Raw genomic sequence first — 12,514 nt, forward strand, 5'->3', positions numbered from 1 at the left:
ATGTCTCTTGATGTTGTTCGCAGACAAATTATTGTATGCAAGAAAGTTATTGACTGTGCAAAATAATATGGTACACGTCATAAAGCTATCACTTGTATATGCATCATCAACATCAACATATTCCTCCCACAAAACTCTTAGATCTTCAATCTATGGAGTTAAATAGACATGTATGTCGTCGTTCCATGACTATTGCACAACCACGAAGATAGGTTGTAAATTATGACAAGAACATGTCATGAAGTATGGTCGTAATTATATTACCAAACAAGTTCATTCCATCAGTGACAAGTTCAAACATAAGGTTTCTTGGCTCAAGGGGAAAATATGTAAACAAAAAAAAATAATTTTTCTTCAATTTCAATGAATCAACTACATGGCTAATTTTTCCATCACTTACTCTTTCATTTTCATGCCACCTAATATTTTTTTTGTCATTTACATTAGCAAACCGTCTCTTGAACCTTTGAATTATCGATAAGTATCACATCACCTTGGCAGGAACACCCTTTCTGGTTACAACATTATTATGTTACTTTGTAAAGTATCTTCCACGTGGGCTTTCTTAAAAGAATCTACTCCAATATCACAGATCATATCTTATAGAGTATCATTCAAATATTCATCAATTTCAACTCTATGTGACGCAAGTCTTTTTTAGCACTTAACCGAGCCATTTCTATTTCGTGTAATTTTGAATAATTTCATCACATTCTAAATGATTAAATATATCACTCTATGGATTTTTGTTGTTGCATATTTCGTCCTTTTAAATGGATAATAAAAAATCTCATTATTGTCATAAAGGTTTTTTCCGCGAATTTAAGAAATTAAATCACTCCAGTCTCACACTCTTTACTTATTCTATGGGTTTTCATTCAATTATGATCCATAATCACATACAACTTCTGAAAATAAAATAAAGATCGTACACAATCAACAATAATGAACATTCCATCTCAATAAACAACAATAACACTAAACAACAACAACTACAAATACCTAAAAACAACACAACAATATACCCTAAGTCTCAAAAACCATAAAAATGACAACAAGAAAAACAATGACAACGAAATCGACAACAAAAACAACATTGCTGGTACTGTCATGGAGAAGTTTTACATACCAAAAATGTGATGAGAGAGTCAAATAAGTGTGTCGGTTTGAGGTTTGAGTTTTCCTTACTCGAGATTCCTACCTCCTTTGAGAAGATGAAGAATGATGTTTCAGGTTGTTAGGTAGAGAAGATGAAGAATGATGTTTCTTTCGTTCGCTAGCTAGGGCGTAAAAAGTTTAAGAGAAATAATGAAAAGTGAATGAGATTTAACATTTTGATGCCGGAATAAAATATTGTTACAGTTTTTATCTCGGTTGGTATGAAACACAGAGGAAAAACAACTCAGGTAAAAATTGGGTTTAATATAATTAAATAGAATATTAATCAATATTTCATGATTGTTTTCAAGAAAACTAAAAAAAGAAAAGATGATTTATAAAATAAGGGCGCCATTTTGGTTCTCAAACCTTGAACTACATTTTTTGTCGGTTTTCTAAAACCTGAGGGATAAGACTTAATTTTTATAAAAAAAAATAAAATTAAAATGACATGTTCCACATCATGTAATCTCGGTTTTCAAATGTTGAGGTAAATTTTTTTATCATAAAACGTATTATTCGTAGTAGTGCATAATTGTAGGAAATGTATAACTATGACGAAGCTCGTCCCAAATAACATTGAAGAATGAGAATTCAGCTATTTAAGAAAAGAAAATTTTATTTTTACACCATATTTCACTGTTCACCAATACGGTGAACACTGAAATATTATAAAAATAATTTTTTTTATAAAAAAATTATTTTTTATTGAGGGGTACAAAAATAAAATTGTATAATTAGCCAATTTCATAACTACTAAAAGTCTGGGCAGTCTATTAACCAACTTTATAACATTATTAACCAACTTTTTACATTTCATTAACCAACTTTGTTTTACTATTAAAAATTATTTTTAATATCCGGGTGTTTATTAACCAAATTCACCACTTTATTAACTAATTTTTTATATTTCATTAACCAATTTTATTTTACAATTAAATATAATGTTCACCGGTACTGTTCATATACTGTTCATTGGCATTGTTCATAAAATAAAATTTTTTATTTTTTGAAAAACAATGTTCACCATATAAATACGGTGAACAGTGTTTGATGTAAGTATTTGGTGTATGAATAAGACATATGTTAAGAAAATAAAGTCATGTTAACATTCAACGTGTAACTATTATGTTAGTCATTAACAAAGTCAACTAAAAAACTATAGGATATGTGATGCATTTTTGGGCAGTCAGATTAAATAAGGACAAATTGAATAAGGACTTAATTATATGTTACTTTTTCTCTAAAAAAGGGTTATTTTGAATTTTTATAATAAATGAAAAAAGAAAAGCTGATAACCTATTTGTCTATTAATAAGAAAATGTTTTCTTCATTTATAATAAGAAATTTATGAGAACTATTTTCACATGGTAAAAAATATTTGTAAAATGTAAATCCAGGTGGCATCATATTGGTTAAATGCACCTTTAGCAAATGAAGAACAACACTATTATGATTTTCTTGATAATAGATTTGAGCTTAGAGAAAGTGGAAGCTTATAGTCAGTTATTAGTTATATAGTGAAATGCAAGATCCAAATAAAGGCTATTTATAGTTATATATACACATTACAAGCAAGCACTATTTATACATATGTATGTGGTTTTATGTTTGTGTACGTATATCATGAATAAAGAGCTGCCCGCTGCCAATTGTTGTTATATGTCACGGGACGTGTGCAAAACGACATGGTTTCTATAATACATTCTTAATATTTATGTTTTGGATAAATATTAAGCAAGAAGAATACTACTTGGAGAAGAATATTTATCTCATGTCCCCTTTTTTCCTCTATAAATAGCTCTAACATTTAGTGGAGATTGTATTACTCAAATTTTCCAAAGCAAATTTGAGCATACATAGAAGTTTGAAAACCACATATGGCGGGTAGTAGCAGGAATCCTCTCGCTGTTGGTCGTGTAATTGGTGATGTGATAGATTCCTTTGAAAATTCTGTTCCTCTCCGAGTCACCTATGGTAATAGAGATGTGAATAATGGTTGTGAGCTTAAACCCTCTCACGTTGGCAATCAACCCAGAGTGAGTGTTGGTGGAAACGATCTCAGAAACGTCTATACCCTAGTAATTTACATTAGATAGTCTTTTTTTTTTATGCAGTATTTATTAAATTGATATAGATATTATTATAATTATAATGTAGTTTCTAATGTGTTGCTCGAGTTTGTTTACCTTTATTTCTTCTATTATTACAGGTTCTTGTGGATCCTGATTCACCCAGCCCAAGTAACCCTACTTTTAGGGAGTACCTTCATTGGTAAGTTAATCAATTACATACCTTATATGCTAATTTGAACATGATTTGTAACAAACTTCCATTAAATATATATAATAACTAACCCTCTTTTATAAATAATCTCTAGGTTGGTGACCGATATTCCAGCAACTACTGAAGTCAGTTTCGGTATGTATATTTTATATTACGCATCCACTTTTTAGTTCTTAGGTCAAATAATAGAAAATAAATTTCATGCAGTCAAGTTTTTCAAGCAATCATGTACTCATGATGTTATACATTCTATTATCAATGCATGACTACGTGACTGAAAAAATCTATGACCGCAGCAAAACTCGATCCCGAATAGTATAGGAGAGTAAAAATTCAGCTATTTAAGAAAATAGTTATAATTTTCTTATAATTTGTATACAAAAAAAAAATCCAGGTGACATCATATTGGTTAAATGCACCATTAGCAAATTAAGAACAACAACACAATTAAATTTTCTTGATAATAAATTTATGTTTAGAGAATGCTTTTTAGTAGAATGGTTTAATTTGCAAGGTGAGATTTTGCATCCTAATTTGGAGTTTGATTGATTTGGTTTGCACATAGGTAACGAGATTGTGAGTTACGAAAGGCCACGACCTACCTCGGGGATCCATCGTTTCGTGTTCATATTATTCCGCCAGCAGTGTAGACAAAGGGTTTATGCTCCAGGATGGCGACAGAATTTCAACACAAGAGAATTTGCTGAACTCTACAATCTTGGTTCACCAGTTGCTGCTGTTTTCTTCAACTGTCAGAGGGAGAGTGGCTCTGGTGGAAGAACATTTAGATAATTACATCAACTATATGAAGTTAATGTCAAAGTGGAAGCTTATAGTTAGTTATTATTAGTTATATAGTGAAATGCAAGATCCAAATAAAGGCTATTTATAGTTTATATATACACATTACAAGCAAGCACTATTTATATATATGTGTGTGGTTTTATGTTTGTGTACGTATATCATCAATAAAGAGCTGACCACTGCCCATTGTTATAGACCGGGTTTATGTTTTTTTCTTTTTTTTGTTATTTAAATTAAAATATATAAAATAAAATAAAGAAATAGAAAACCCTCTCTCAATGGAAATATCTTCATTCTTGTTCTATATAATGTCTCCCATCTCTCCCAGCACTTCAAAGTTCAAATCAGAAACAGATCCAACTTTTTTCTCATACTAGAAACCGATTTTAGTAATTTGTGAATCTCCCCCAAATCAGAAGCTACCTCTAAGGCTAAGAATCATACAATGAGTTGAGAAACCCTAGTTAACAAGTGGTGGTTACCTGGGAGTGATGGCGGTGGCGGATCTGGCGGATGCAGCGTCTGTGGTGGTGGAGAACTCTATTTGTAACATTGAAAAATCAGATCGTGATGGTTGTGGCTGATATGGTAGGTTCTTTTTGGTTTTGGTAGTTACTGTTTTAACCTGCTTGATGAAAAATAGTTAAATTTCTTGGTTCTCTCCAAGCTTATTTTCAAATGAAAAAAAAAATACAAATCACTTAAAATCTTTACTTTTACCATTCAGTTCATTCAGAGTTTTTCTGAATTAATTTTTTTTTGGAGTGCAAGAACTTTCATTTTGTTTAATGAAATACACAAAAGAACTATCATTTTAGTTTTGGCTGGTTCTTCAAATTTATTGATTTGGAGTTTAGATTTGATAAGCCCGTTTTATGCATATTTTATTTATGAAACATTTTTTACATATTTTTATTTATTTTTGTTTGTATATTTGTATTTATGAAACATTTTAATTTGGAGTATAAGGAAGCAAAGGATTACCCAGTGCAGTTTTAATTGCTTCCCTTCTCACATTACGAGCTTATAACTATTGCACAGTGTATTTTTTAGGTACTTCAGATACATAGCTAATTGGGGTTCATCTGATTTATGATAAGGTTAGTTTCTTGTCCTGGCCTAACTTATGGATACTGATATGTTTAATCTTTCATACACATGTTTTCCTGGTTTTCTGAGTGTGAATGTGGTGTTTTTTTAATATAAAATATTTTCCAATCAGGTTATATTCCAGTTTTTGAACAAGTAAATGATACTTATTGAAAATAAAACTTTGTAAGTTTTGTTGTTATGGGATTTTTCGTGTTTATCCAAACACTAAACTGAATTTGGTAAGTTATTTATGACATAGACTAAAATGCAATTTTTTTTAGTTTCAGTCATGCAAGGACTGAAAGGACTGAAATGCAAATAAAAATAATTGTAGGGACCTAAAATGAAAAATAATATTATTTTTAAGTACTAAAACAAAATATTCGAGGACCAAAGTGAAATAAAAAAAATTATAAGGGCCATTTTGATATAAAGATTGAGGGACTAAAATGATAAGTGTGTATATTACAAAGAACACAAAGATATAAAAGTATTTTTAATATACTATTTTTGAGATATTTATCTCTCTAAAAATCCACCTTTATTTTTATTTATATTAAGATAATTTTCTTTGAATCAAATATATTCATTTCATTTTGATTTATATATATATATATATATATATATATATATATATATATCAACGAAACATTGAAAGAGTTCTTATTATAATACCTTGTTGCAGACTTAAAACATTACATGATTTTATCTTTTTATCTCTATAACTCACTCACTTATTTGTTTTATATAAAATTTATAAGAATTAAGAAATTATATAAAAACATACAGTAATATTGTATTTTGAAAATTTTATGATATGATTTTTTAATTGAATTTATGTATTTAATTGGAGGTTTGATAATTCAAATGGTTAGAGCTAAAAAAATAGAAAAGTTGAGTTCCATATTTAAGGATGGATGAATAAAAAAATTAATTTAACAACTATTTAATAACATTTTAAGTGTTTGTCAACATTTTTTTTGTTTGTCTGGCCATTTTTTGGTTTTCTTTTTTCTATTTTTGGTGGATGTTTTGTTATGCTTCCTTTTGTTTTGTAAATATTTTAAAAAGATAATTATTGTGCACCTTAATTTTCATGGATATGCATGGGCTTGGTACCTTGTACTCCCATTAATATTTTCTACATACACAACATTAGGGGTGGACAACGGGCCGGGTTGGGCGGGTTCGGGCCCAAATAATCAATCCGGCCCAAACCGCGGATGAGAACCCAGAGCCCATTTCCGCCCATTTTGCTTCTACGGATTTGACGGATTGCGGATCAAACGGTATACGGGTTTGCAGGTTCATCTGGGCGGGTGTAAGGTTAAACAAGCAGAATTTTTCTGGAAAAAAAACAATGAACAAACAAAAACTAAAAGAGGAACAAATCAGTATTTGAACCTCAGATCTATTTCATCAATTCTAGATCTATAAAATCTTATATCTATAAAACTTAGATATTAATCAACTAAACACAAATACTTTAACAAAAGAATAATTAAGCATAAAAAATTGATGCTCTAAGAAAAAGACGATGAGGAAGGAGGGAGAAAGTGATTTTCGTCATCTTCATTGTGGTCTTTTAAAGAATCAATTTTCAGAAACAGGGCCCAAGAGATAATGTTGATTGGAATTTCAAAAAACAATTTATTTAAAATAAATAATTATAACATAAATGAGACTGTGTTTTATTTTTCTACTTTCAAACTAGTACCTACTAATTTACACAGCTAGCTACTAATTTACTCAGCTACCTATTAATTTAATAACCTTGTGTTTATAGGAAATGATAAAATTCTCGGGTAATGGAGTTTCAAAAGTTAAATATTAATTATAATGGTGCATAGTACTCTTACAATATAAAAGTATCAGTTCTGAAAAGTTACTTCTTCTCTTAGCTCTCTTCACTGATATAATATTGCCTTCTACATAAACATTCACAGGCGGGTGCGGGTACCTCTGGGTTTAGATTTTAAATCCGAACCCGCCCAGTTAAACCTGTATGAAACCGGGTTGCCAACCCCATCACCCGTTCATCCGACCCGGCTCGCCCAATTGACTGGAAATATTTTCGGTTTGTGCGGATTTTGACGGTTTACGGGTTTTTGTCCACCCCTACACAACATCATTATATATAAGTATATTTGAAGATATACATGATAAAATTAATTTGTTTTCAAAATTGATGGTTAACTGTAAAAAAAAAAAAAAAAACTATTTCTGCAGCATCAATATAATATTTTTTCCATAAAAAATAGAATTAAATTTAAACAGAAATTATAACATGTAGTCAACTGAGCTAAGCTTCAAAGAGATATTTAAAATTTAAAAAGCTAAAGAAAAAGAAATAAATAAAAAACTCTAAGAAATAAAATACAAGTAGAAACCGCTACAAGTTTTGTATTAAATAAAAATGGAATGCAACACCTTTTCTATTGCTATCTAGTTTCGTTTTTGTATTTATGTTGGCTCGATAATATAAGTATTCTGTACGTTTTTATTTTTTCTTTTAGACCATTGTTGTAATAATTATATTTTATTTGAAATACGGACTATTTTGATATGGTATGACTAAGTCTGGTTATATTTTAAATTAATGTCATGCATAAGTAAATTTCTTTTGGAGACCAATTTTAGAGTATCAACATAAGAAAAGATAAATAAACAAACAAGCGTTGCTAGTTGCTATATATGTAATGCAAAGCAATGCAAGAGCAAGAAAAGCAGAAAGCAGGAGCGTGTGAAAGACCACATCTCTCACGCTTGCAGTTCTTTTGTTTTCTCTAAAAATATTTAATATTTAAAACTAAAATATGCCAACAAAACCCTTTGAAGTAGATAATATCTCCAGCTGGAGGAGAAATAAGAAAATATCTTCATCTCACTGTTCTGCACTCATTGGCTACTACCGTCATCTACTAAATCATCTTTCCTAGTTCGCAAGGAAATTACAGTTTCTACACAAATTTTTGCATCTCATTCTAAAATCTTATTTTCTCTTAAATCATAATCCACAGAAACAACAACAACATGAAGATGGAAAATGTAAATGCGCACACAGTGAGGTGAAAGAGTTCTTTCTAATTTAAATCAGGAACCCTAACAAACCACAGTTCACTGAAAGAGACGACAGTGGCGGATTTACCTGATGCCGCGGCGGTTATTGTGGATGAATCTGTCTTTTTACAGTGAAAATTCGATTATGTCGTGGTTCTGTTGACGGATCTGTTATTGTAGTTCTGGGAAGATTTTCACCCTAGGTTTTCCTGGATCTACAGTTCTACACCGTGGAAGATTCATGAATGAAGAGTTTGAATGAGTTCTGGTTTTAAATTCAGATATATATCTATGTGAGATCTAGTTTTGTTGCAAGAGTTGCTGGGAGTTTGAAATTATGAAATGTTTGCAGGTAAAGTAAACATTGTCTTTGAGCTCATTCAAACTGTATATCCTGAGTTTTGGTATATCATTTCTGTTTCCGTGAGTTCAATCAAACTTTAGATTTTTTTTCTTATAATTTTTTTTTTTAATATTTTAATATTTTTTGGATCTTTTCTTATGAAAAATCATTTCCATTTTATTCATATCTATTTTATTTATTTATTTATGCTTGACTTTTTTATCGGGACTTTAGACGTGTTTTGCTTTATGGTATTGTTTTTCTTTATAGGGTCAAATATGGTATTAAATTGTGATTATAGTGTTTTTCTTTACTGCCTTAAATTTCTATAGTTAAGTTTACACTACTGATGTTGGCTGGCAGATTAATTTTTGTCCTTATAGTTTATAGTCTTTTTACACTGTTATTCAATTATATCTGTTTAATGATTAATTCTTTTAAATTTTAATTACAACTACATTTACAACTACACAGGCTTAAGCATGATTATTTATACGTTTATTTGATCAATTAGTTAAGTGTATTTCTGTTGGCTGTCAAATATTTTTATTACTACATGATCATTTAAGCTTCAATTTAATGGTTGTATGAAAAAAAATCTAATGTTTAGAAATAATAATAATATTATTACTGTTTTTTACATCATTATAATAAAGTTTAAAAGCTTATTTACATTATATCATAAAAAAGGAGAAGCTTACTTACATCAATTGAAAGAAGAGTTGTCTATCCTCAAATCATGAGTCATTCATTCAGCTCCAATGTTTAGGGATAGTCTGGTCCTTTAACCATGAACAAGAGAAATAAGTGCTGCCCGCTGCCCGCTGGTGTTTCTATGTTAATATTAACAAAGAAAAGCAGGAACATGTGCAATACCTTATCTCCCATGCTTACAGTAGAGTAAAGTAATTTTCAAACAAATTAAAATATCTAAAGTAACAATGAAAATTAAAATATCTAAAAACCTTTGAACTGATAATATCTCCAGGTGGAAGGGAAAATTAAAATATCTTGAGTGCACTCGTGTTCTGCACTCAGTGGCTACCATCACCTATGAAATCATCTCTACTAGAAAGTAAATAACAATTAGTTTTACACAATTTTTTCATTTCTTTCTAAAATCTCTTCTAATCCATAGAAGCAAGGTGAAGAATGTAAATTCAGAGTGAGGTGTATATCAAAAACCCTAACTAACCAGCATTTCAATGAAATAGATGGTGGTGGCGGATATACCTCATGCTGCGAGGGTGATGGCGGTGCTGTTGACGGATCGGTTAGTTGCAGTTCCGGTATGATTTTCACTTCTGGATTCCCTCGATCTATAGTTCCAATCCAGCTTCCTCGCCGTGCTGATTTGCATATAGTAGTAAAAGTTGTATGCTTTTGAAATTACAAAATATTTGCAGGTAGTGTTATAGTTCTAATATTTTTGTTTAGTTGAATTTTAGATATTTAAAATAAAAGTCCATTTTGTTCATTCGTATTTCTTATACTATTTGTGTTCCATTTATGTTTGCCTTTTGGATGAAGAGCTGGGGCAACCTATACACGTGTTTTACTTTATAGGGTTAAATATGGCATTGAATTGCGATGATTCAGGTCGATCCAATAGCAGGTATTTTTACTGGCTAAAACTTGTATAGTTCACTCTACACTCGAGGTGATGTCGGCTTGGAGATCAAGTTTTGTCCTATTCGAATGCATAGTGTGACTACTCCTTCCCAAAATAGATGTGAAAAATAAAAATCACATAAAATAATTTGAATTATGATTTTTTGTATTTTGTTAAAATAAATTTTATAAAATTTGAAAAGTATTGTTAATTAATTATTGATTATGGTGAAAATGAAAGAGATAGTTAATCAAAAGCATTTTGTATTTATAAATCAACTACTTTTAAAAAAGGCGAGAGTTTTGAGAATGACATTTGCAAAAATAAAATAAAATTGTACATTTAGTTATTTTAAAAGATAAAAGTTATTCATTATTTATAAATTGGGAAAAATGTAGTTTTTTCATTTATATTTTAAGACAAAAGGAGTATTATTGAGTGAAATGTATTCTCATCCTTCAAATGACTTAAAATGCAATAAGTTGAATTATTAAATAAAGAACGATGCATTAAGTATTAAAGGATTCTCAAAGCATACATTAAAATAGAAGGGAAAAAACCAATCATTAGTTGATCCAATGGTGATTGGCGTTGGATTTGGTAGGGAGAACTACGGTTCGAAGATGACCTATGTCACTTTCAGTTTAACCAGAAGTCTTGAGTTTGAATCCAACTCTGGGTGCAGTAGTGTTAAATTTCTTTGGGAGAGTTTGCCGCCTATTATGATCATACAAGATGGATTAATCTCAGCAGTTGCACGTTTAGAATAGATTTTTGATGCGTAAAATTAATTTTGACATGTTTGATTGTTCTCGATTAGAATTGATTTGATATGTTTGGTTGCTATCGGGTATAATTGGTCATATTTTTTATAATTGCTTGTGCTAGAAGCTAATATTTGTAGTTTTTATGTGTAAATAACATTTTTGCTAAACGTGGCAAGACACTCCCGATCCGCGGGATATACCCGTTTTGCACACACTTTTTTGTAGGATGGGTCAAAGTTTTATACTCACACCCTCTAATATATCTGTCATACCTCATCTCGTTATTACTAAGGGTTTTTGTGGGAACAAAAATTAACATAATTTTTTGCAATAAAATGTGTATGTTTTTGAGTGAGCCCCCGCTCCACCCTCATTTGCGGGACGAAGCAAAGTTTTAGGCCAACACCCTCAATTATATCCTCTTAAATTCACCTTTTTTATGGGTTTTTGCATGACAGACCTAAACAGAGCGGACATCTCCGTTTGCCACTCCTAATTTTTACACTTAAGTTTAATGTTCAATTTACTTTTACAAAAATTTATCCAAACATAAATTACTTTACCTTCAACTCACTTTTATAAGAATTTATTCAAACATAAATCACTTTATATTCAACTCACTTTTAGGCAGAATCAACGCCTACTTTCACTCCATATATAGATATAATCATGGTCAAAATAATCACTCAATTTATTGCTCTTGTGCATGCAGGTACACATATCTAGAAAGGGAGGTTAAGTAAGGAAAAAGACATCAAACAAAAATGAAAATAATGTTTCATATGGTCTAGTCAACACTGACCAAATGGTCGAATCAATGAGTGTGTCATGAAAATCTAGAGTTTCGATGTATGATGTTGGCCCACTCTTGCTCAACTTGAATCCTTAATCAATGAAATACCAAACAACTCTATTATATCATGCTCGAGGAGCTTATTTCAAATTATATGAAAATTTTCATAGTTTGAGAACTTTACATTCGTTACCTTTGGTTTCAATATAGATATCTTTGTGATTGCTCCATGTAAATCTCTTCTTCAATACCTCATTCAAAAAAGTAAATTTCAAATCTAGCTGCTAAAATGTTGCACCTTTTGGGTTGTAAGAACTATTAAAACTCTATAAGCACATGTGACTTATAAAAGATATATTAAAACTCAATTAGCATCTAACTAAGAAAGTTTGGTGAAAGTCAAGTCCATCCTAGTCTTTTGCGATTAATCTAGCCTTGTGTTTTGTATTGACATCATGATTAAGTTCCTATAAACCAATTTAATGCCAATATTTCTGACTTCATATTGCTTAAAAAAAATAAATATGAATCAAATATTAAAAAAATTATGATTTCTCATTAAAATAAATAAAATATTTTTCTTGAAAATTATGATTGAA

The 12,514-nt window shown here is 30.2% G+C and overlaps 1 protein-coding gene across 3 annotated transcripts; it reads left to right on the forward strand.

The window, feature by feature from the left end:
• Positions 1–2,972: 2,972 nt before the first annotated feature.
• Positions 2,973–5,348, forward strand: LOC131609881 (protein HEADING DATE 3A-like). 3 transcript variants are annotated; one of them, XM_058881698.1, is made up of 5 exons: positions 2,973–3,197; positions 3,371–3,432; positions 3,539–3,579; positions 4,010–4,836; positions 5,302–5,348. In XM_058881698.1, the coding sequence occupies exons 1-4, from the start codon at positions 3,039–3,041 to the stop codon at positions 4,234–4,236; spliced, it is 489 nt and encodes a 162-aa protein (XP_058737681.1). In that variant the 5' UTR covers positions 2,973–3,038; the 3' UTR covers positions 4,237–4,836; positions 5,302–5,348. The 3 variants fall into 3 exon arrangements, with proteins under 3 accessions (XP_058737681.1, XP_058737680.1, XP_058737679.1); XM_058881697.1 differs by having other exon boundaries at positions 2,974–3,239; positions 5,290–5,348; XM_058881696.1 differs by having other exon boundaries at positions 2,974–3,239.
• Positions 5,349–12,514: the final 7,166 nt, after the last annotated feature.

This window comes from Vicia villosa, linkage group LG6 (genome assembly GCF_029867415.1).
Source record: "Vicia villosa cultivar HV-30 ecotype Madison, WI linkage group LG6, Vvil1.0, whole genome shotgun sequence".
Classification (NCBI taxonomy): Eukaryota; Viridiplantae; Streptophyta; class Magnoliopsida; order Fabales; family Fabaceae; genus Vicia; species Vicia villosa.